This window comes from Sus scrofa, chromosome 15 (assembly GCF_054392235.1).
Source record: "Sus scrofa isolate SSC_HxYL_T2T_F1_AM1 chromosome 15, Sscrofa_HxYL_maternal_Yorkshire_Landrace_v2.0, whole genome shotgun sequence".
Lineage (NCBI taxonomy): Eukaryota > Metazoa > Chordata > Mammalia > Artiodactyla > Suidae > Sus > Sus scrofa.
The window spans coordinates 135674625-135698039 of record NC_139397.1 but is presented as its reverse complement, the minus strand read 5'-3'; the positions used below and the strand labels follow the sequence as shown (position 1 = coordinate 135698039).

The 23415-nt window shown below is 53.0% G+C and overlaps 1 protein-coding gene across 8 annotated transcripts; it reads left to right on the top strand.

The window, feature by feature from the left end:
• Positions 1-3371: 3371 nt before the first annotated feature.
• Positions 3372-23240, top strand: PTPRN (protein tyrosine phosphatase receptor type N). Of its 8 annotated transcripts, none has more exons than XM_003133669.5 (23): positions 3372-3515; positions 4981-5031; positions 5250-5363; positions 8855-8951; positions 10098-10359; positions 10444-10798; positions 11223-11354; positions 11949-11983; positions 12686-12960; positions 13136-13222; positions 13552-13631; positions 13800-13864; positions 14519-14737; positions 15451-15651; positions 15749-15896; positions 16058-16131; positions 16370-16447; positions 16543-16662; positions 17395-17561; positions 21052-21105; positions 21993-22057; positions 22296-22369; positions 22571-23240. In XM_003133669.5, exons 1-23 carry the CDS (start codon positions 3401-3403, stop codon positions 22640-22642), a joined length of 2940 nt encoding a protein of 979 aa, XP_003133717.3. In that variant the 5' UTR covers positions 3372-3400; the 3' UTR covers positions 22643-23240. The 8 variants fall into 8 exon arrangements, with proteins under 8 accessions (XP_003133717.3, XP_084856690.1, XP_084856689.1 ...); XM_085000564.1 differs by having other exon boundaries at positions 12683-12960; XM_085000563.1 differs by having other exon boundaries at positions 11220-11354.
• Positions 23241-23415: the final 175 nt, after the last annotated feature.

The following is a 23415-nucleotide window of genomic DNA, read 5'->3' as shown; positions in this document are numbered from 1 at the left end:
TGTGGCTCTGGTTACTGCTATGATGTAGGTTTGATTCCTAGCCAAGGAACTTTTGGGCACAGCCAAAAAAGAAAACAACAAACTTATTTGCTACTCTTGGAGGTAACTATTATACCAACTCATTACTCTGCAAATTAATAAAGAGAAGAAACTAAGAATATATACTACCTTTCCAGTTAGAATTGTATTTCAGGGTAACTAAGCCTAGTTGATGAGAAAATGCTCTCTTTTTTTGTTTTGGTTTTTGTCTTTTTAGGGCTGCACTCAAGTCATATGGAGGTTCCCAGGCTAGGGGCTAAATTGGAGCTGTAGCTGCTTGGCCTACACCACAGCCACAGCAACATGGGAACTGAGCCGCATCTTTGACCTACACCACAGTTCACGGCAATACTTAACCCACTGAATGAGGCCAGGGATCAAACCCATATCCTCACGGATACTAGTGGGGTTCGTTACTGCTGAGCCATGACAGGAACTCCTGAGAAAATGCTCTTTATGAAGTAATATCAGCTAATCAGTGTTAAAGGAATGATAGAATTAGAAAAGCCACCTTTTTAGTCAAGGATCATCAATGAATGGCAAAACCTTAGACGTAAAATTGATGGGGAACTAGATATTCTCACAGTGCCAAATATCTTCCCATGGATTACACACATACTAGTCACAAGAGGAAATCATAACTTGATGATAGAGCACTGTTCATGCTAATTTCTTCTTTCTTCTTTTTTTTTTTTTTTTTTTTGTCTTTTGTTGTCTTTTGTTGTTGTTGTTGTTGCTATTTCTTGGGCCGCTCCCGCGGCACATGGAGGTTCCCAGGCTAGGGGTCGAATCGGAGCTGTAGCCACCAGCCTACGCCAGAGCCACAGCAACGAAAGATCCGAGCCGCGTCTGCAACCTACACCACAGCTCACGGCAACGCTGGATTGTCAACCCACTGAGCAAGGGCAGGGACCGAACCCGCAACCTCATGGTTCCTAGTCGGATTCGTTAACCACTGCGCCACGACGGGAACTCCCTAATTTCTTCTTTCTTTTTTCCTTCCTCCCTCCCTCCCTCCTTCTTTCTTTCTTTCCTTCTTTCTTTCTTTCTCTCTTTCTCTCTTTCTTTCTTTCTTTCTTTCTTTCTTTCTTTCTTTCTTTCTTTCTTTCTTTCTTTCTTTCTTTCTTCCTCCCCTCCCTCCTTCCTTCTTTCTTTCTTTCTTTCCTTCCTTCTTTCTTTCTTTCTTCCTTCCTTCCTTCCTTCCTTCCTTTCTTTCTTTCTTTCTTTCTTTCTTTCTTTCTTTCTTTCTTACGTCTTTTCTAGAGCTGCACCCACGGCATATAGGGGTTCCCAGGCTAGTGGTCTAATGGAGATGTAGCCACCGGCCTACACCAGAGCCACAGCTATGTGGGATCTGAGCTGCGTCTGTGACCTACAGACGTCAAATCCTTAACCCCTTGAGCAAGGCCAGGGATCAAACCCGCAACCTCATGGTTCCTAGTTGGATTTGTTAACCACCGCGCCACCAAGGGAACTCCAGTTTATGCTAATTTAAAGAGAATTAAGAAATGTAACCAGATGCAATATTGGGTTTTTTTTATTTAATGATTTTTATTTTTTCTATTATAGTTGGTTTGCAGTGTTGGTTTTTGATTGACTCCTATTTTAAACAAAACAGTGGATAAAAGTCATTTGTGGAAAAAATTTGAGATATTTGAATATGAACTAAGCATTAAACAATATTTGGCAATTATTGTGAATTTTGCTACATGTCAAAATGGCATTTTAGTTATATGGGAAAATATCCTTATTTCTTGGAGATGCGTGTTGGAACATTTAGAAGGGAAATATAATGTCTACTGGCTACTTTTAAGTAAAAAATAAAAAGAAGCGAATATGGCAATAGTATCAATAACTGGTAAGTCTAGGTAATGATTGTATGAGTATTTATTATGCACTACTATCCTTTTTTTGTATTTTGTAAATTTTTTACTAAAGAGCAAAAGTAAAATGATCTTTTTTTTTTTTTTTTTTTTTTTTTTTGTCCTTTTAGGACCAAACCTGTGGCGTATGGAGGTTCTCAGAGCTGCAGCTGCTGGCCTACACCACAGCCACAGCAATGCAGGATCCTTAACCCACTGAGTAAGGCCTGGGATTGAACCCATGTCCTTGTAGATACTAGTTGGGTTCGTTAACCACTGAGCCATGATGGGAACTCCTAAAACGATCAATTTAGAACTTTGGAAAGCTCACTCCTGAGCTTATTGTGTGACAAGAATGGAAACAAAAGACTAGTTAGATGATTACTGCAATAGTGTCATGAAAGAGCAGAGTGGTTGGACAGTGAGTGTGGAGAGAAGTAGACTGATGAAAGATATATTTTGCAAGTGGAAACTTTAAGGTTTTGATAGATTTGAAGTGGACGCGTGTGACAGAAAGGCGAATCAAGGCTAATAACAAAAGTGAATATGGGAGTTCCCATTGTGGCTCAGTGGGTTAAGAACCCAACTAGTATCCATGAGGATGCAGGTTCAATCCCTGGCCTTGTTCAGTGGGTTAAAGATCCAGCATTGCCATGAGCTGCGTGTAGGTAGCAGATGTGGCTCTGATCTCACGTTGCTGTACCTGTGGGGTAGGCTGTAAGTTACAGCTCTGATTTCAACCCCTAGCCTGGGAACTTCCATATGCAGCAGGTGCAGCCCTAAAAAGAAAGGGAAAAAAGTGAATATGTATCAAGTGTTTAGTATATGTCAGTGCAGTGGTTTTTCTAAGTGAGCCCCAAGAATTTAATTTCTGTAATCTTCACAACCACCTGTGAGGCAGTACAGATGGGGAAATTTGGCTCCGGGAGGTTAAGCAACTTGTCCAAAGTTAGGCTCTAGTAGGTGGCATTGCTAGAACTGGAATCCAAGCACGCACACACACGCGGCACCATTCCTGCTCTTAAGGATGACATCAGTACCACTAATTAAGATGCGAAAGAGTGTGTATCTATTCACTTTTATATTACTCATCTTAAGGTTTCTACGTATATTTCCTGGCTTTCAGGCAACTATAACACTTTTTGCCAACTCTTCCACTGGGTGAGAGAGGTGGTGGCCCCTGGGGAGAAGCATGTGTCAAGGTGAGGCCAAGTAGGAATTCTAGTGAGGCGCCTACTATTTGGCGTAGGAGGGATGGGGTGGGTAGGACCCCCGCTACGACAGTGCTCTTACGCCACAAATGACGCAAATCAGCGCAAGAGCTGGGGGTGGAAATACCGTCACCACCCGCCCGGGGTTGGCAGAGTTGCGGCGAGAAAGGCGTGTAGACCCCGCCTCGGTGGGTGGGGAGTGGCAAGCCCCGCCTCAGCCCCTCTGGCAGGCTCCTGCCAGCGTCGCTGCAGCTCTGGCAGCGGAGCTGGAGCGTGGAGCCCGGAAGGATGCGGCGCCCGCGGCGGCCTGGGGGTCCTGGGGGATCTGGGGGTCTCCGGGTGCTCCTCTGCCTGCTGCTGCTGGGCAGCCGCCTGGGAGGCTGCAACGCCATTAGTGCCCACGGTCAGGAGGAAACGGGGGGTGGGGGGCGGCGGGCTGGAGGATGGGCCCGGGAGCAAAACTCGGTGGGGGTGGGGGTGGGGTGGGGGAAGTGTCACGAAGGTAGGCAGCTCAGGTAGAATGCGTGTGTGGCGTGGGGTAGGGGAGGCACCGTGAGATGAGGAAGAGGAGAGGGCGTCTGAGAGGAAAGGGGCGTAGGCCCGGAGGTGGGGCTGGGAACCCGGGGGCGGGACCTAAAGGAAGCAGGTTCAGGGGACGATTGCGGTTTGGGAGGAAGAAACAGGGGTGCCTAGGGACAGAGGGGCCCAGAGACGGGATACAAGACCACAGGAGAAGCAAGTCGCTCTGAGGCGCCAAAGCGGCGCCCCGCGCTGAGGGCTGGAGGTGGGGGGAGGGAGCCAGAGGGAACCCAGATCTCCGGGCGGTAGAAGTCGGGCCCGCGAGCACCGGGGTCCCAGCTTTCCGTAGAGGATCAAGTCGAGGGAGGGGCCAGGCTTTCCCTTTCAACCTGGAGAGGCCCATTGCTGTAATCTGATCTCCGATAAGAGGGGGGCCGAAGGGGGAGGGGGCAGAAGAGGGTGGAGAGGGAAGGGTCGTCTCCCGTCCCCCTCCTCACAGCCAGGCCTGGTGCTGACTCACGACGGAGCGGACTGAGACAGTCAGCGCTGACTCACGGGCAGGGGGTGGGGGTTGGGGGCGGGGGGCTCCTAGGGGAAGGGGCGCAGCATCGCCGTCTGGCGTCCTCCTTCCTCACCAGGCTTGGAGGCCAATGCAAGGTACTTCCCGTGGCGCTGCGGGTGGGTAGGGTGGACGATGAAGGCTGGAATGGCGGAGAGGTCAAGTCCCGTGGCGACTCCTCACCCTGTCACCCTTCCTCCCCCCTAACTTCTTCCAGGCGAGCCCTCAGCGTCACCGGGCTCAGAGCTTCAGCACCGCGAACAGCGCCCGCAGCACTGAGGCCTTGGACTCTAGGGAGAGTGCAGGGAGCATTGCCTTAGGGGCACCCCATTTTACCCCTTTCCCATGCGAAGGGGAAGCACGCTAAGCTTTCCATCTCTTCTGAGTCCCAGGCCATCATAAGATGCTGCTGGAGGATTTGGAGAGTCCCTTTCCTCTCAGAATTTGGCCAAAAACTACCCCATAGTCATTGGATGAGAGTAGAAGCTTATGATTCTCCACTATCACTAGCCCCAGGCACCTGGAGGGCTTCTTCTTCTCATTACTCAGTTTGGCAAACTGAGACTTTTAGGAAAAGGGTCCAGATTCAGAGATCTTTAAAATCCAAAGCCAGATCCTGTGCTTTTTCTCTTAAGAATTCTAGGCCTCTTCCTTCCTCTCCCCCGAGCTTAAAGCCTTCCTTGAAAGGAAAGAATGGGTCCCATCTGCTTCCCCCTTTCATAGCCTGTTCATCCATCTGACCAGTCTATGTGTGTGGGTGTCTGAGCCTCTACTCACCTGTCCTCTACAGGCTGTCTGTTTGACCGCAGACTCTGCTCTCACCTTGAAGTCTGTATTCAGGGTGAGTGAGGCCCAAACATAGGACTGACAAGAAGGGGGGGTGCACAATAAAAAAGAAATGGGGGAGGCCTGGAAGGGAGAAGGGGAACCAGGCTTGGGGAGAAGGGGGACTGGCCTGAAGCAAAGAGAGGAGATAGAGGGAGTGCTGTCTATTTGCAACCTGGCCTTTGGCAGGCCTCTTGTCCCAACCCCCTGCTGACACCACTTTTGTGTTCTTAGATGGCTTGTTTGGACAGTGCCAGGTGGGAGTGGGGCAAGCCCGGCCCCTTTTGCAAGTCACTTCCCCAGTTCTTCAACGTTTACAAGGTGTGCTTCGACAGCTCATGTCGCAAGGTGAGGTGTAGGTGCCCGGGAGGAGAGAGACTGCAACTTGGATAGATAAGGGTGGGGGAAACAGGGGCCACCTGACTCAAGCATTTCTTTCAAGGGACAAATATCACACCCACTCTGCAGCATCACCTTCCCAGATCTTGCTAGAGAAGGAGGCAAGAAAAGTGGGGAAGGAACTCTAGAGATAGGCTGTTCACTTAGACTCTCTGGAGGAATCTAGAGGAGGCTTCTAGAAGAAGTCACTGAAAGAGGACAGCATCTATCTCATTAGGACCAGCCCACTCTCTGGAACTGACTGAGTACTCCAGAGCCATGAGTCCTGGAGTCCTCAGCCAGGAGAACACCTCACTCACCCAGTTCTCTCGTTCAATCAATATTTATCAGGTCCTCCAATATGGCAAACATAGTTTTAGGTTCTTAGGATGTATCAGGGAGTAAAACAAACAAAGATTTTTGCCTACTGGGGTTTATATTCGGGGGGTGAAGGGACAGAATACAGTATATAAATTAAAAGACATTAGTATGTTAGAAGATGACAAGAGCCATGGGAAAAACACATATTACAACAAGATAAAGGGATCAGAAGTGGGGACGTAGGAAGCTCCAATATGAAATTGGGTGGTCAAGATAGACGTTATTGAGACTATGAAATTCGCACAAAGCTAGAACAAAAGCCCTAGCAGGAGCAAGAATTTAAGGGACACCGTGGAGAACACCTCCTCAGTGTGGCTGTAAAAGAGTGATGGAGAGGCAGAGTAGAAGATGCAGTTAGGGAGGTAATGGAGGAAGGGATGCTCTTGGATTTTATAAGAGAATGTATGGACATTGGCTTTAGTCTGAATAAAAGAGGAAACCATCACAAGGTTTGAGCATAGGGGTGTATGATTTCACTTCTACTTTTAAAGGACCACTCTTAACTGCTGTGTTGAAAATAGAATGTAGGGAATCAGGGGTAGAAACACTAAACACTAAAAGCTACCACAATTGGAGTTCCCATCGTGGTACAGCAGAAACAAATCCTACTAGGAACCATGAGGTTGCGGGTTTGATCCCTGACCTTGCTCAGTGGGTTAAGGATCTGGCGTTGCTGTGGCTGTGGCATAGGCTGGTGGCTACAGCTCTGATTAGACCCCTAGCCTGGGAACCTCCATATGCCACGGGTGTGGCCCTAAAAAGACAAGAAAGGCAAAAAAATAAAATAACAGCTACCACAGTAACTCCTGTAAGAATAAGTTTGGACCAGGGTGATTATAGGAGGTAATGAGAAAAGACAAAATTCTGCATGTATTTTTAAGGTAATGAGTATGCTTTCATGAAATATTGGATAGGGCCATGAAAGAAAGTGGGGAGCAAAGGGTGACACCCAGGTCTTGTTGCCTGAACATCTAGGCTGACAGACATGTAATCAACTATGCAGAAGGGGAAATGGTGTTCAGTTTTGAATATATAGGTTTAAGATATCCATTTAAGGAGTTCCTGTCGTGGCTCAGTGGTTAATGAATCCAACTAGGAACCATGAGGTTTCGGGTTCGATCCCTGGCCTTGCTCAGTGGGTTAAGGATCCGGCGTTGCTGTGAGCTGTGGTGTAGATTGCAGACGCAGCTCGGATCCCTTGTTGCTGTTGCTGTGGCCCCTAGCCTGGGAATCTCCATGTGCTGAGGGAGCGGCCCTAGAAATGGCAAAAAGACCAAAAAAAAATCCACTTAGGTAGAGCAGGAAATTGAGTTTATAAGATTGGGTTTTGAAAGAGAGACAGGTCTGCAGTGGAAGTATAACTTTGGAATTCTTTGGCATATAGATGGTAATTAAACCCAGGAGGTGGGTAAAATAACCGAAGGATTGAGTGTTTATGAAGAAGGGCCCTAAAGAATTTTACAGAGACTGAGAGGGGAAACCAGTGAGGTAGGAGGAAAAACAAGAGTGTTTGGTGTCCTAGAAGCTAAGTGAAAGTATATCAAGGAGAAAGGAGTGATCAATGGTGTCAAATGATGGTGGCAGGTTAGGTAAGATGAGGTCTGAGAACTGACCCTGGATTTAGATATGCAGAAGCCACTGGCGATCCTTTCTTTATTTTTTACTTTTTATTTATTTATTTATTTATTGTTTTTTAGGCCTGTACCCGAGGCATATGGAAGTTCCCAGGATACAGGTCAAGTTGGAGCTGTAGCTGCTGGCCTCCACCACAGCCACAGAAATGCAGGATCCAAGCCACGTCTTTGATCTACACCACAGCTCAGAGCAACACCAGATCCTTAACCCACTGAGCAAGATCAGGGATCGAACCTGCATCCTCATGGATGCTAGTTGGATTCGTTTCCGCTGAGCCACAACAGGAAATTTGACACTGGTGAACTTGATGAAAGCAGTTTTGGTAGAATAGTTGGGACTAAAATCCGGAATAAAGTAGACTAAGAGGGAGTGGGAGGAAAGGAATTGGACACAGCCAGTATAGATAACACTTCCAGAGAGTCTTAATGTGAATTTTAAAAAAGCAAAGAAATGGGGCGATAGCTGGAAAGGAAGGTGGGATCAAGCAATATTTTTATGAAATGGCATCATTGTTATATGCTAATTGGAATGATCCAATAGAGAACAGAGAAAAGATGATGTAGGAAATAAAGGAGAACTGTGAGGAAGAGATTCTTGAGTAGGTAGTAGGAGATGAAATCTAGGGCTCAAGTGGAGGAATTGGCCTTATATAGGAACACAGATCCTTCATCTAATGTTAATAGACAAAAAAGGCAGGTATGGACACTATAGATTCCAGGATATGAGATAAGAGCAGTACAGATTATTCATCCAGAAGCAGGGGGGAAGGAAGGGGAAATGGGGCGGAGAGTGGAAGACTATTCCTTTATAACAGGTGACTGACCTTTCCTGAGAGCAGAGCTTCACGGATGGAAATGGTCAAACAGGAGATTCTGCCTCAAGATAAAATGATGTCGATGAACGTTTGAAATAAGGAGTAGAGGGCTTTGGAGTTTCCCAAGCAACTTTCAGTTCCCTGATTGCACTTAATCTTTTCTGTAGACCCACCAAGTATGTATTATGGCCACTTTACAAATAAAGAAAACTAAGGTTCAGGATCAACAAAAAGAAGAGGAATAATAATTATGATGATGATGATAATAATAGCATTTATTAAAATCTCACTGTGTCAGGTACTAACTGTTTTATATGGTTATATTTTGATTATCACAACCATCTTAGTAGGTATGAACCCCATTTTTCAGATAAGAGAACAGATAGGTTCAGGCAAAATCACACAATTAGTACACGGCAGAGGATTTAAACCCAGTCTCGCCGGAGGCAGTCTCATTCCCAAATCTGTATCCGAGGGTGAGAAATGATCACCCAGCGGGTCTTCCTTCCTCTGCCCCTCTGCCAAATTCAACACTCTTCAGGGGAGGAGGTATGTATTTGATGTACTGGTCCCTGTTACTGGGCCCTCAGATGGTCCCAAGCCAACCTCACCCTCTCCTGTCCCCTGGCAGGATTGTCCTGGCACGATGACCTCACCCAGTATGTGATCTCCCAGGAGATGGAGCGCATACCCAGGCTTCGCCCCCCAGAAGCCCCAGCAAGGGACAGGTAGGCATATACTGTCTCATCAACTCCCACACGGCAAGGCCGGTGGGTCTGTGGTCTTCCTGATGCACCGAGGGACGTGGGCATGGAGACCCGCAGGCTGAGGCATGGGTAAAGGGGTCCTGGAGTGGACATCTGACAGTCACATGCCCAACATGAGCTGAGCTCATCTCCAGGGATCCAGCAAAACAGGGGCATCAGGGAGTTCCCGTCATGGCTCACTGGTTAACGAACCCGATTAGAATCCATGAGGACGCGGGTTCAATCCCTGGCCTTGCTTTGTGGGTTAAGGATCTGGCATTGCTGTGAGTGGTGGTATAGGTCGCAGATGCAGCTCAGATCCTGTGGCTGTGGTGTAGGCTGGCAGCTGCAGCTCCAATTCGACCCCTGGCCTGGGAACCTCCCTATGCCACGGGTGCGGCCCTAAAAAGACAAAAGACCAAAAAATAAAATAAAACAGGGGTATTGGAAAATGTTTTGAAACATTTGGACATCTGACATTTTCAAAGACACATCAAACTAGTCCTCATGGAACCAAACTAGGAGTTTGTCCAACCGAAGTTGTTTAATCTTCAGTTTTATTACTATGTGGAAATGCACATGGTAGGTAGAAATGCATATGTGCTTAGGGCTTCTAAAGGCGTCATTCAGACCTCGTAAAGCAGGGCACAGTAAATGAAGGCTTGGGATTCAGGTGATACCAGATGAAGAAGGCAGAGTGGGGCGGTCGGGGGAGCAGAGTGAGGGGTCACAGTACCGGATGTTTGAACGTGTACTTGGGGCCATGCAGGCAAGGGCAACGGGGCAAGCTGCAGCCACAGTTCATCTGGAGGCTCCCAGCTGCGTTCCCCTGCTCCCATTTGCGCCTTCTCCATCTCTAACCTCATGCTTCACCAGCTCTGCTGCTGTGTTTCAGGGACCCAGGCATGCTTACCAGGGAGGCAATGACCTCTGCCCCAAGCTTGGCCTCCAGCCTTCCTCTCACTACTCTCTCTTCTCCTGAGGCCACCTCATCTCTTCAGAGGTCAAGCTCACTCTATGCTACGCCTGACTGGTCCCACCACCTCTGCCTCATGGGCTCTACACACCTTTGCCCCACACAACCAATACACACACACACACACACACACACTTTGCTTTCCTCCCCAGATCTGGCTTGGTGCCCAGGAGACCTGGTCCCGCTGGGGAGCTGCTTTTACAGGGCATCCCCACTGGCTCCGCCCCTGCTCCCCAGCATCGGCTTCCTCGACCTCCAGTAGGTGGGAGCGGAGCTGGGGCCAGCTCCCCCCTGTCCCCTCTGCAAGCTGAGCTGCTGCCCCCTCTCTTGGAACATCTGCTGCTGCCCCCACAGCCCCCCCACCCCGCCCTGAGTTATGAACCTGCCCTGCTGCAGCCCTACCTGTTCCATCAGGTGAGCTCTGGACGCTGGCCCCACCTCAACCCCAATCCCCCAGCCCTGATGTCTGCTCTTATCTGGATCTCTGGTTTCCCACAGTTTGGCTCCCGAGATGACTCCCGGGGCTCAGAGAGCTCACCAGGGATGGTCAGTGTCGGCCCCCTGCCCAAGGCTGAACCCCCTGCGCTCTTCAGCAGAACTGCCTCCAAGGGCATGTTTGGGGCTCACCCTGGCCACTCCTATGGGGACCCTCCAGGGCCTCCACCTGCTCAGCTTTTCCAGGAGTCAGGGCTGCTCTATCTGGCCCAGGAGCTGCAAGTGCCCAGCAGGGCCCAGGCACCAAGGCTGCCAGAGCAAGGGGGCAGCAGCCGGGCAGAGGACTTGTCAGAGGGCTACGACAAGGAAGGACGAGAGGGTCGCAGGGAGAAGCCTCCTTCCCCAGCAGAGCAGCCAGGTAACCATCCTTGGCATCCACACCCTGCTCGTGGGGCTGCTTTCTGGGAGTGGTGCTGGGAGGGGATGGGTCTTTCCTATCTACACATTGGTTAATTTGCCCTTAAAGTCATTAGTACATTTAGCTGATGTCTTCCAACCAGCTGCTCTATGCCAGGCACTAGGTAGGCAGTGGGGATATAGTGGGAGGTGGAGCTGACATGTTTCTTCTCCACCTGGGGAATCAAGGAGTCCCTACTGGGCTTGAAGTTTGGTCTTGGCCCCAGGAAGATCTTTCCTCCAAAGCGTGGACAAGGGTGGGAAAGGGAGGGCAGCTGGTGTTTAAGAAGTTCTTAAATGTGCCAGTGCCCTCCCACCCCCCAAATGCATCCCCAAGTTCATCTCGACACCAGCCCTAAGCTCTATGTGTGTCTGACTCCCAGCAGACGCAACTCTGCAGAGACTGGCAGCAGTGTTGGCGGGCTACGGGGTGGAGCTGCGTCAGCTGACGCCTGAGCAGCTCTCCACCCTCTCGACCCTGCTGCAGCTGCTGCCCAAGGGCCCAGGACGAAATCCGGGTGAGTGTCCAGGCAGAGAGACCAGCAGCTGCAGCCCCACAGAGGCCTCTTGCCCCACTTCTCAAGGCCACAATAAGCAGCCTAGAGGGGAAGGTCCAAGGTCAGGGAGGGAGTTCTTTTGAGATATGGGGTCATTACCAGCCAAGGGCAGGGGATGAAGGGCGAGGGATGGAGAGCTGAGGAGTTAGACCAGGAATGGCCTGGAGGATGGAAGTAACAAAAAGGAAGCCAACATGTCAACAGGAGGGTGTGAGCTGGGATCAGGAGGCACTGAGAAGGCTGGTGGAAGATAAGAAGGACCTAAGAAGGGGCGTGGCCAATGGAAAGGAGAAGCCAATGATAGACCAGTAGAGGGAGGACCGAACAAAGAATAGCTTTGAGAGGCGAGGCCAAAAAACAGAGGGTGGATTTGATAAAACAATGAATTGCAAGGCAGAGGCACAGATCCTCTTAGGATGAGGCCAACGACACTGTGGGGAAAGAGGCCACAGCAGATGCAACAGGCTCAGGGCCTCTGGCCCTTTCTCCCACCTGCGCCGTGTGGACCTTGGCCTTGGCGCTTTGCCCAGAGTCTTGTTTTTCCTGTCTCTGCAGGAGGGGTTGTAAACATCGGAGCTGACGTCAAGAAAGTGAGTTTGCGGCACTTCCCTGACCCCCAAGTGCCCCGTGGCAGCAAAGCCCCGTGGCCGAAATCTAAACCTTAGGATCAGCACCCAGAATCTGTATCCTCCAAACCCTGATTTTAGGGGGACCAAGGCCCAGAGGCTGCAAGTCATTGTCTAAGGTCTCACCTCAAGTGGAAGACAGCTGGGACCAGAAGCCAGAATTCTTGATTCACTGCTTTTTCCATTGCAGTCATTTCAGACCACACTCTGAGGATCCCTAGGGATAGGGGGAGACTTGAGCAGGCAGGCTCCTGACCCCCGTGCAGCTTGAGGCAGACTATCTCTTTCACATGTTGGACTTCTAAGATTTTGTGGCTAAACAAACATCAAAAAACCATTACCTGCCTGTCCATCTTCTCCCCTAACCCCAGCTTTCCTCACTCCAGACCTTCTCCTCCCCACTCCAGCCCCATCCTTTGAATTATTACTGATCATGACTAATCTCTCATTCAGTCCTTTATTCATTCATCCATCCATTCATTCATTCATCCACTTGGCTCCTTTTCCTGGATGCCTTTCTGTACCCAGTGCTAACCTGGACGTGGGGATAGAAAGAGAAACAAGTCCTAAGTGCCCCTGTGGGAGCTCAGGGTCCGGGGTGTGGACCCCCTGCCCCCAGCGCCTCCACTGTCCGGAGACCATACCTCTCGCCTCATTCCTTAGCAGACAATGGAGGAGCAGGTGCAGAGCATAGACACAGCCGAGCCTCCACCTGTCACGCCCTCCCTGCCTGGATCCCCCACTGCTGGCCCCACCTCCAATAAAGCCCAGCAGGACCTGAGCTCTGGATCCTCTGAGCCTCCCAAATTGGCCAGCCCCCCTGCCACACCCGTCCTGCTGGAGAAGAAAAGTTCACTGGGCCAGAGCCAGCCCACGGCAGCAGGGCAGCCCTCAGCTCGGCCATCATCAGAGGAATATGGCTACATTGTTACCGACCAGAAGTAAGGGCTCTGGCCTGGGGCAGCCTCCCAGTCCCCTGGAGGGTCAGGGTGGCCTGCCTGGCAGGAAGCAGAGAGCAGAAGTGCAGAAGTGAAGTAGACGGGTGGGTGGGGGGGTGGGAGGGGGGTGGCCAAGAAAGTCCCCACTGGCGTCTGTCTTCCTCCTCCCCACCTCCAGGCCCCTGAGTCTGGCAGCAGGAGTGAAGCTGCTGGAGATCCTGGCTGAGCACGTGCACATGTCCTCAGGCAGCTTCATCAACATCAGGTGGGGCTGGTACCTGGCTGGGCAGCAGGGATCTTGCAGGTAGCTTGATGGGGGAGGTGGCTGGAGGGTCTCAGAGAAGGAGGGTAGGACAAGCTCTGGGTAAAGGGCCAAGGTCGGGTCAAAGATATTTGCAGCTGCACTGAAGGTACAACCACACTTAGTCCTGCTGCTGACCCAATCTGGTATCTTCCCAGCCTCAAACACCCCTGTATGGCACCTCTGATTGGTTTTAGCCCCATCTTCTAACGGGGAGAGGGCCAGAGTGGACCTCTCACTTTGAATCTGGGGTCTGTGGCTGGTGAGGCGGTAACATACCTCCTCTTCGGCAGTGTCGTGGGACCAGCCCTTACCTTCCGTATCCGGCACAATGAACAGAACCTGTCTTTGGCTGATGTGACCCAGCAAGCTGGTAAATACTTCCTGGCCCAGCCCTAATAGAATATACCCAGGCCTGTGGCTGATGCGCCCATTGAAATAGTCCCAGCCCACATGGGTCCTGCCTGCTCCCTGGCAGAGCATGACATGGGGTGGAGACCACACGGGGCTGGAGAGAGTCTGACCTTCGGCCTCCCTGCAGGACTGGTGAAATCTGAACTGGAAGCACAGACGGGGCTCCAGATCTTGCAGACAGGAGTGGGACAGGTATGAGCTCACTGGAGAGTCATTCAAAGCCCCACTAGAGATGAAGGCAAACTTGACAGGCGAGCAGGAGCTGAAATATATCTGGCTGGTCCACCACTTTGCCAAAGCAGCCCTCCCCATGCAGTTCTCCACATGACCAGCAGATGACCTCAGCGGCTCCTGCTCCCTGTAGGTCCAGCCTTCTGTAGGAAGGTAGCATGCCTGGAAGACCTATCCTGAGCTGTCCATAGATCTTCTGGAGCAAAGTTTCTAAATTTGAAGGGGAAACCTTACACAGAAAGGACATTAAACTCAAAATATGTTTCTATTCGGCATCCAACCCTGATGCCTCACATTCTACTCTTTGACCCCTTGGATCTCGCTATATTTTTCGATATCCATTTTTAAATGCAAACTCCTAGGTAGGGTCACCTGCTAAGTCTCTGGAAATGCAGTGTGCTTGACTTGGTCCAGTGAGGATTGAGAATGAGGGTCTCGGGTCTATCTGAGTCCTTCTGCCCGTACCACCTTGCCCCTGCCTCCCAGCTCTGCCCCAGGAGATACCCTCGCAGGGAGTATGGCGAGGGACAGGAGTGAGAAGCTGCTGCTAAATCCATGCCTCCCACCGCCACCACTGCCACTGCCCCTCTTGATTCTATAACCTTGTTCCCACAGAGGGAGGAGGCGGCCGCCGTCCTTCCCCGACCGGTCCACAGCCCCTCTCCCATGCGCTCCGTGCTGCTCACTCTGGTGGCCCTGGCGGGTGTGGCCGGGCTGCTCGTGGCCCTGGCAGTGGCTCTCTGTGTGCGGCAGCATGCCCGGCAGCGGGACAAGGAGCGCCTGGCCGCCCTGGGACCTGAGGGCGCCCATGGTGACACTACCTTCGAGTACCAGGTGTGCATCCCTAAGAGCTTGTTGATGAGAGTGAGTGGAAAGGCTTGGGAGAGTGGTCTCACATGGGATAAGGGTGGGGAATTGGGTGGGAATGAGCGCCCATCCCTGGGAATGTCCAGGCAGAGGCTGGAGAAGCCCCTCTGGGGGTCTTGTGGGGGTGATTTGGAATGAATGGAAATTGGGACCAGATGGTTCCTGAAATTCTCTCCCAGGCTACAATTCTGGGGTTCTAGGATTCTGCTCTGTAATACCTGAGGTTGCCATAGGCACCACCCAAGCAGTATAGCCCTGAAAAGGATGAGAGCCAGGGCAGAAGACCCTACCCTGGAGGAGATGGGTCCATTCAGAATCAATCAAGGATGGAGTTCCTGCTATGGTCAGCAGTAACAAACCCAACTAGCATCCACGAGGATTCGGGTTCAGTCCCTGGCCTCGCTCAGTGGGTTAAGGATCCAGCATTGCCGTGTGCTGCGGCACAGGTCACAGATGTGGCTTGCATCTGGGGTTGCTGTGGTGGTGATATAGGCTGGCAGCTGCAGCTCTGATTCGGCCACTAGCCTGGGAACTTCCTTATGCCGTGGGTGTGGCCCTAAAAAGCAAAAAAAAAAAAAAATCAATCAAGGACAAGTCCAGGGACTCTGTTGAACTGAGCTCAGGACTCTGTTGAAAAGGCTTCAGGGGACCTTGGGCCGTGCCCGATCCTTCTTCTGCAGGACCTGTGCCGCCAGCACATGGCCTCAAAGTCCCTGTTCAACCGGGCAGAGGGTCCACCGGAGCCTTCTCGGGTGAGCAGCGTGTCCTCGCAGTTCAGCGACGCGGCCCAGGCCAGCCCCAGCTCCCACAGCAGCACACCGTCCTGGTGCGAGGAGCCCGCCCAGGCCAACATGGACATCTCCACGGGACACATGATTCTGGTCAGGAGAGGGTGTGGGCGTGGGGTGAGGGGACAGGAGGGCAGGAGGGACATGGCAGGTCGGGGGGGGCCAGCACCAGGCTGTGGTGTTCCTGCAGGCATACATGGAGGACCATCTGCGGAACCGGGACCGCTTGGCCAAAGAGTGGCAGGCCCTGTGTGCCTACCAAGCGGAGCCCAACAGCTGTGCCACCGCCCAGGGGGAGGGCAACATCAAAAAGAACCGCCACCCTGACTTCCTGCCCTGTGAGTGAGTTCTGCTGGCCCACCCAGCCCAGCTCTCTGTCTGCTGGGAGCTCTGATGGGCTTGGGGGAGGGACTGGGCTCCTGGCTCAGGCTGAGCGGCAGAGGTGCCAGGACCCCAATGACTGGAGGGGCCTCTGGGGTGGGATGCGGGGTCTGTGCAGATGACCACGCTCGCATCAAGCTGAAGGTGGAGAGCAGCCCTTCTCGGAGCGATTACATCAACGCCAGCCCCATTGTGAGTGGCCTGGCTCCAGCCCCCACCTCCTCCCCGCTTTCATCCGGGCCCCATAGACTCCATGTCCTTAAGGGTCACCACCACCCCACCCGAGGCCCTGGAATTGTGGGCCTGATATCCTAGCATGGAAACTGGGGTTCTCAGGCACCCCCCAGACCCCCGGCCTGCTCCCTCTGACCAAGTCTCTCCACAGTGGCAATTCCCATTCTGGCTCAGGATGTATCTTTCCTGCCCCCAGATTGAGCATGACCCTCGGATGCCAGCCTACATAGCCACCCAGGGCCCGCTGTCGCACACCATCGCAGACTTCTGGCAGGTGAGCTGTTGGAGGGAGGGCTTCTCCCAGGATCAGGGGCCCTTATGGGCAGCCAAGGAGGTTAGAATGGAGCTTACCTGGGTCTCTGTCCCTAGATGGTGTGGGAGAGTGGCTGCACCGTCATTGTCATGCTGACCCCGCTGGTGGAGGATGGCGTCAAGCAGTGCGACCGCTACTGGCCAGATGAAGGCTCTTCCCTCTACCATGTGTATGAGGTCAGCGAGACAAGGAGTCAATGGGAGAGGGCAGAGCGGATGGTACACCATTCACACATGTGAATATGCCTGTACATAAACCCACGTGTACACAAAGACATTCATTTCATGACTACTTTGTTTGTTTTAGGGCCACACCTGCAGCACGTGGAGGTTCCCAGGCTAGGGGTCAAATCGGAGCTACAGCTGCTGACCTACACTACACCCACAGCACCACTGCATCTGAGCTGCATCTGTGACTTACACCACAGCTCACGGCAATGCCAGATCCTTAACCCACTGAGCAAGGCCAGGGATCGAACCCGCAACCTCATGGTTCCTAGTCGGATCCGTTTCCTCTGCACCATGACGGGAACGCCTGCTCTTTTAATTTTTTAAAAATTAGTCTCATTTATGGTTAAAGAAAGAAAATCAAAAGTACAGAATTTTATCAAAACGTATCGTGTGTGTAGCACAGACATTTAGCTAGATTCTGTTCGGAAGAGGAAGGAGAAACTCTGATATCAAAAAGCTCACAATAGTTGTGTCTAGATAGAAAAGCTCCCAGTTGTCCTGAGCAGTAGCCCAGTGACACAGACAGCTAGGGTTTGGGGGGGACAGCTGGGACTATTGGGGCAGGAGGTCAGGTAAGCTTCCTGGAGGATGTAGAATTTGACTGGCCTGGGAGGCCGGGAGGATTTGGGAGGATTTGAGAGGCCCTGCCCGATCAGACCTGCTCCCCCTCCTCGGCAGGTGAACCTAGTGTCGGAGCACATCTGGTGCGAAGACTTCCTGGTGCGGAGCTTCTACCTGAAGAACGTGCAGACCCAGGAGACGCGCACGCTCACGCAGTTCCACTTCCTCAGCTGGCCGGCAGAGGGCACCCCGGCCTCCACCCGGCCCTTGCTGGACTTCCGCAGGTGAGCATCCCCAGCGCCTGGGCGGTGGGGTGGCCCCAAGGGAGGCTCCGAAGAGCGGGAAGAGAGGCTCACAGGCTTGGAGGTGTCGGGAGTCCCACGATCTCCCAGCCCCTCAGCTCCTCCACGGGCCCCAGGTTATGTTCGTCAGGCCCTTTAGTCTGACCTGAAGCCTTGGCATCTGGTCCACCAACGCCCCCTTCTAGACACCCTCAAACCAGAACTGACTCTGACTTCCTGGAGCTCCCTTCCAGACCCCCCACACCTCCCACCCAAACCAAGACTGACGGATTGTCTCGCTGTGCCCATTTCTCCACCACCGCTGTGATCCAGCTCTCTGTCTCCTCCCTCTCTTGCCCTCTTCCCCCTCCCGTTTTTTTTTTTTTTTTTTTTTTTTTTTTTTTTTTTTTGTCTTTTCTGGGGCAGCACCTGCAGCATATGGATGTTCTCAGGCTAGGGGTCTAATCGCAGCTGTAGCCGCCGGCCTACACCACAGCCACAGCAACGCCAGATCCGAGCCGCATCTGCGACCTACACCACAGCTCACGGCAACACCAGATCCTTAACCCACTGAGCAAGGCCAGGGATCGAACCCGCAACCTCATGGTTCCTAGTCGGATACGTTTCCGCTGCGCCAGGACGGGAACTCCGCCTTCTTTCTCCATAAGACCCTTCCCCACAAGAAGGGCTCACCTTATTTCTAACTCTCTCCTTCTCTCGGTCCCCTTGGCCCCTCCTGTTTCCTCCTGACCAGCCTGCCTTCCAGGTGTCCAACACTGATCCCTGTGTCTGCTGCCCCCTTGCGGTCCCTCGCTCCACCCGCCGTCCCGCTTCTTTATCCCTCTGTGACTCTTTGCCTCTTTCCATCTCTCCCTCTGCTTCTCTTTCCCTCCTTTCCTTCCTCTTCTCTCTCCCCCACCCTCCCTCTCCAGCACGTCTTTCTCCATCACTGTCTCACAGTCTGTCTCCCTCTTACCCTCCAACCTCATGTCCTTCTCTCTGTGCCTCTCTCTGTCCCTTCTCCCGCTCCGTCTCTTCACCTCTCTCCCACCTCTGCCTATGTATGCCTGTCTCTCTGTCTCCCCCTCCCTCTGCCTGTCTCCCCTCTCTGTCCCCTCCCTCCTCTCTCTCTCTCACAGCTGCCAGCGTCATTTTTGTGATCTGCAGCTAGTATTCTCACTCCAGTTGCATAGTCACAAAAGTGATCATTGGCAGGTGTGGCCGCTGCATGGACAGGACATGAGGACGTGTGGGCCCAGGGACCACCACCCTGAAGCCTGCCGGGAGAGCCAGGGGCTGGTGGGTGGGGGGACACTCAGGAAAGGGACAGATACTACTATCAAAGGGAGTCCAGAAGGATCTCTGGATTCTTGGGCACTCAGTGGAACCACGTGGAGGCTGGAACCAAAAGCTAATGGAGGGACTTGACCTGTTCTGACGCTGAAACCATGACTGGGCCAGGCTTCCAGCATCTCCTGCCTGTGCACGCCCCCCACTGGCCCCCAACAGGTGGCTGAGAAATGGCAGGGGCCTCACCCACCCGGTGGCCTCCTCCTGCTTTTCTGCCCCTTGCCAGGCTGGCCTGAGGTCTCTAGGCACTGGGCCAAGAGCAGAGGAGCAGAGTGTGGGTGGGAACCTGGGGTAGTTTCTGAGCCTCAGGACAATGGTTTCTAACTGGGGTCCCCAGGGCTGAGGTACAGCCTTCTCAAAAGCAACACCAGGTATCAGAGCTTTTATATTTTCCCCATTTTAAAAATCTTTATAGAACTAGTGCATGGACCTGTTTTAAGGCTGCACAGGTAAGCCAAAAGGTTGTATTTCTGTGCTTTAGGCTGGAATTATGTAAACTCAGTTGGCATTAGACACCCAGCATAAATTAATTGCTGCTTAATAAATACAGTTTGGTGAAGGTCTACCAGAGGGAAGATAAAATAACTTTTAAGTCCTAGAAAGTGACTCTGAGCAAGGCCTGGACCTCCATCCGTTTCCTTACCTGTGAAATGAGGATGAGGACCCATACTTTAGGGCGTTGTTACAAAAGTCAACAGCATAAAGTCTAGAAAATCTGCTTGAAGTGCCTGGCACACAGCAAGGGCTCTATGAAGTCTAAATACCATTTATTGTCATTATAATTAAACGATCAGGAACCATTGTCGCAACTTCTGTTCCACTCCAGCCCTGATGTACTAGCCAATGTGCTAGAAAACCACGTGGTCTCCTGGAAAACTATTGGAGTCTACCTGGCCCCTGCTAGCCTGGGGGGGACCAGATGGAAGGACCACTAGACACTCTTGTAACCCGCAGGAGGACCAGAAACGCTCTAATAACCCCAAGAAGGTCCCCCCTCACCCTGGCCCACTGGGCGTATCAAGATTCTACAAGTGACTCTCAAAATAGGAAGCTCAGAAGGGACAAGGGAGGATTAGACCAGGCCATTGAGAGAGAGAAACCCCCTGCTTCTTGCTGAGCTGTGCTCAGGGCAGCAGAATCTGAGGTCCAGGTGGACCCCAAGTCTGAATATGATCTGACCGCAGAGCACCTGTGCTGACCTAAGACTTACCCAGGGAGACAGGCAGCAGCGTAACATGCAGAGCTGGGCGGTTGTCTTGCCCTAGCGGGAAGAACTCTGTGCCCAGAGCTACTACCTGACCTATTGCTGACAAGAACCACAAGGGGGAGTTCCCGTCGTGGCTCAGTGGTTAACGAATCTGACTAGGAACCATGAGGTTGCGGGTTCGATCCCTGGCCTTGCTCAGTGGGTTAAGGATCTGGCGTTGCTGTGGCTGTGGTGTAGGTCGCAGACATGGCTCAGATCCTGTGTTGCTGTGGCTGTGGTGTAGGCAGGCAGCTAGAGCTCTGATTCGACCCCTAGCCTGGGAATCTCCATATGCCTCAGGAGCGACCCTAGAAAAAGGCAAAAAAAAAAAAAAAAGAACCACAAGGGGCCTGAGTGGCGAGGGGAACACCCTGGGCCCTTGTAAGGGCAGAGCAGGGATGTGGCAAGGTTGACAGCCCCGAAGTCACCAGAAAGCCTATCCTCCTTGGACTTCTGGTAGAGGTGGCTATTAATATGATTATTCATTGTACTCTCATTTAATGAGCACCTACTGTGTGCCAGGTCTTTTACTTTATTCTTCACATGGATTATCTCATGTAATCACAGTGAGAACCCAAAGAAGGAGGTTATTTTTCTTATCGCCCCCATTTTACAGGTAAGAAAACTGAGGCTCCAGGAGGTTAAATCAGTTGTTCCAGGTGCACAGCTTGGGCACATAGCTCATAAGAGACCAGGCAAGCCCAGTGCCACCCACGCCATCTCTGGTTCTTTGCCTCCAGCCCTGACTCCTCTCTCCGACTCCTCTCTCCAACCCCTTCCCTCCTCCGCGCTGGGCACATGGAGAGAAAAGGAGCCAAGAGAGGCCCGCAGGTGTGTGTTTCGGTTCCCCTTTCCCTCTGCTGGCGCCCCTGGCCTCACACCCATTTCTCGTTGCAGGAAGGTGAACAAGTGCTACCGGGGCCGCTCCTGCCCCATCATTGTGCACTGCAGGTGCGTGCAGAGGGGCTGGGGGCTGGGGTGAGGATGGGGGGGCAGGCCAGAGGGCCCTGATTCCCACCCCCTCTGTTCCTACTCCCTGCGCACATGTCCCACACGCACTGCCCACCCATCCCCTAGATGCCAGCAAACAACCCAGGGGCCAAATTCAGCGTCTTTTTTTTTTTTTTTTTTTTTTTTTTTCTTCTTTTTAGGGCCACACCCGCGGCATATGGAGGTTCCCAGGCTAGGGGTCAAATCAGAGCTGTAGCCGCTGGCCTACGCCACAGCCACAGCCACACAGGATCTGAGCCAAGTCTGCAACCTACACCACAGCTCACGGCAACGCCGGATCCTTAACCCACTAAGCAAGGCCAGGGGTCCAACCTACGTCCTCATGGATGCTGGTCAGATTTGTTTCTGCTGAGCCATGACGGGGACTCCCAGCATCTGTTTTTTAATGGCCCAGGAGCTAAGAACAATGACTATATTTTTAAATAGTTGAAGAAAAAAAAAGAACATGCAACAGCGATGCTATGTGGCCTACAAAGTTGAAAATATTTACCATCTTGGCCATTTACAGAAAAAGCGTGCTGAACAATAGCCCAGCTAGAGGCTGAAAAAGGCTTTTCCCTCTCCCTCTTCCTGCCTATGCCTACAGGTGGAGCTAGGGCTCTCCCTTGCTATTGGCCCACTGCCCAAGAGACATCCCAGGGGACTCAGGGACCCCACTCAAGGACCCAGGGGCTTTGACCTCTCCCTCGTCCTTGGCCTGCTCATGGTCCCCTCGAACTAACCCTTTGGGCTCCGCAGGCCTCCTCCCCACCCCAAGCCTCCGCCTCCTCTGCTCCTCCCCCTTCCTGCTGGGCCCCAAGCTCAGCTGTCACCATCTCCTGTTTCAGTGACGGGGCGGGAAGGACTGGCACCTACATCCTCATCGACATGGTATTGAACCGCATGGCAAAAGGTGAGCACCTTCCCCGGTGCCCGCAGCCCAGCCCGGGATTAGAGTTTCCCCAGCAGCACTCCCCCCCACCCCACCCCCCATCCCCAGGGTCACGGGAGTTCCTGGAGGGCAGGTTGTCACACCCCCAGGCTTTGTCCAATCCTCCAAGTCTCCCATCCCAGGATGCCCCAGACTTTCTAGCTCCTACCCTCCTCTGGACACCCTCTGAGTCCCCCCGTGACTGCCCCCACCCCGCCAGGAGTGAAGGAGATTGACATCGCGGCCACCCTGGAGCATGTCCGTGACCAGCGGCCTGGCCTCGTCCGCTCTAAGGTGACTAGTCCCCCTGCTCGGACCCTAGCCACCACCCTCCTCCCCGCCCCCGGGAAAGGGGCAGCAGCCTGCCTCTCCTGCCTGCCTCCCCGCCTCCCCCAGGAGGATGCCCTCCTCCCCCCGGTGACCTCCTCAAAGCGCCCCAGGACAGGAGCAGAGGCCAGGCCCCCCTGACTCTCCCCCACCCCCGCCCTTCCCCAGGACCAGTTTGAGTTTGCCCTGACTGCGGTGGCGGAGGAGGTGAATGCCATCCTCAAGGCCCTGCCCCAGTGAGACCCCTGGGGCCCCTCGGTGGGCAGCCCAGAGTCTGCTCCCTCTCCGCCTGTGTGAGCCTCTTTCCATGTACTCGCTCCTCGCGTCCCCGCCCGCCGCCTTGGCCCCTCTTGGGCATGTCTGGCCCTTCCAAGAGGAGCATGGAAGGAAGGGGAAGCGGGAAGGGGCGGATCTGCCCTGCCTCTCACCTGCCAGAGCCCGGGTGTCCCATGGGGGAGCTGGCAGCCGGCCTGGAGGAGAAGAAAAGTCCTAAGCAGCAATTCCACCTAGAGCCTCCTCCTGCTTGAGTTCCCTGGCCCCCATCTCCCACCACTCTGGATGCTCCCAGTGTGTGGTGACGCCCCCCCCCCCCGCCCTCCAGTGTGGATAGAATGGGGTGAGGGCTGCCATGCCCAGCTCTTCCTGCTTCCCCAGCCCTGCCGCCCCGCTGTCCCGCCTCCGAGCCCCACGCTCTGGCCCTGGCCCTTCCCACCCCCCTCCCCCTGCCCTCCGGCCACGTGCCACTCAACTCTCTCCCTCTGGTACAAGAGAACATTTCTAGAAAAATCTACTTTTGTATCAATGTGAATAAAGTTAGTGTGTCGTCGTGCAGCTGCAACCCAGACTCCTACGCGTTTCTGTCTGTTGTGCGTCCAGCTTCCAGCCCCGGCCTCAGCCTGGGGCTGGGTTCGGCTGCGTTTCTCAGGTGAGAGGGTGATGGGAGAGCCAGGATTCAGAGTCAGGCTCTCCAGGGCACAAATGGTAGCTAATAACAGTTAGGCAGGTGTTTTTTA

What these genes read in the sequence shown, in the direction of transcription:
- PTPRN (XM_085000562.1), top strand. Translation starts at nt 3,401, where the DNA reads ATGCGGCGCCCGCGGCGGCCTGGGGGTCCTGGGGGATCTGGGGGTCTC. An exon ending in ACACTACCTTCGAGTACCAG is followed by an intron (nt 14,738 to 15,450) that starts GTGTGCATCCCT and finishes CTTCTTCTGCAG; the next exon opens with GACCTGTGCCGCCAGCACAT. An exon ending in CCATCGCAGACTTCTGGCAG is followed by an intron (nt 16,448 to 16,542) that starts GTGAGCTGTTGG and finishes CTCTGTCCCTAG; the next exon opens with ATGGTGTGGGAGAGTGGCTG.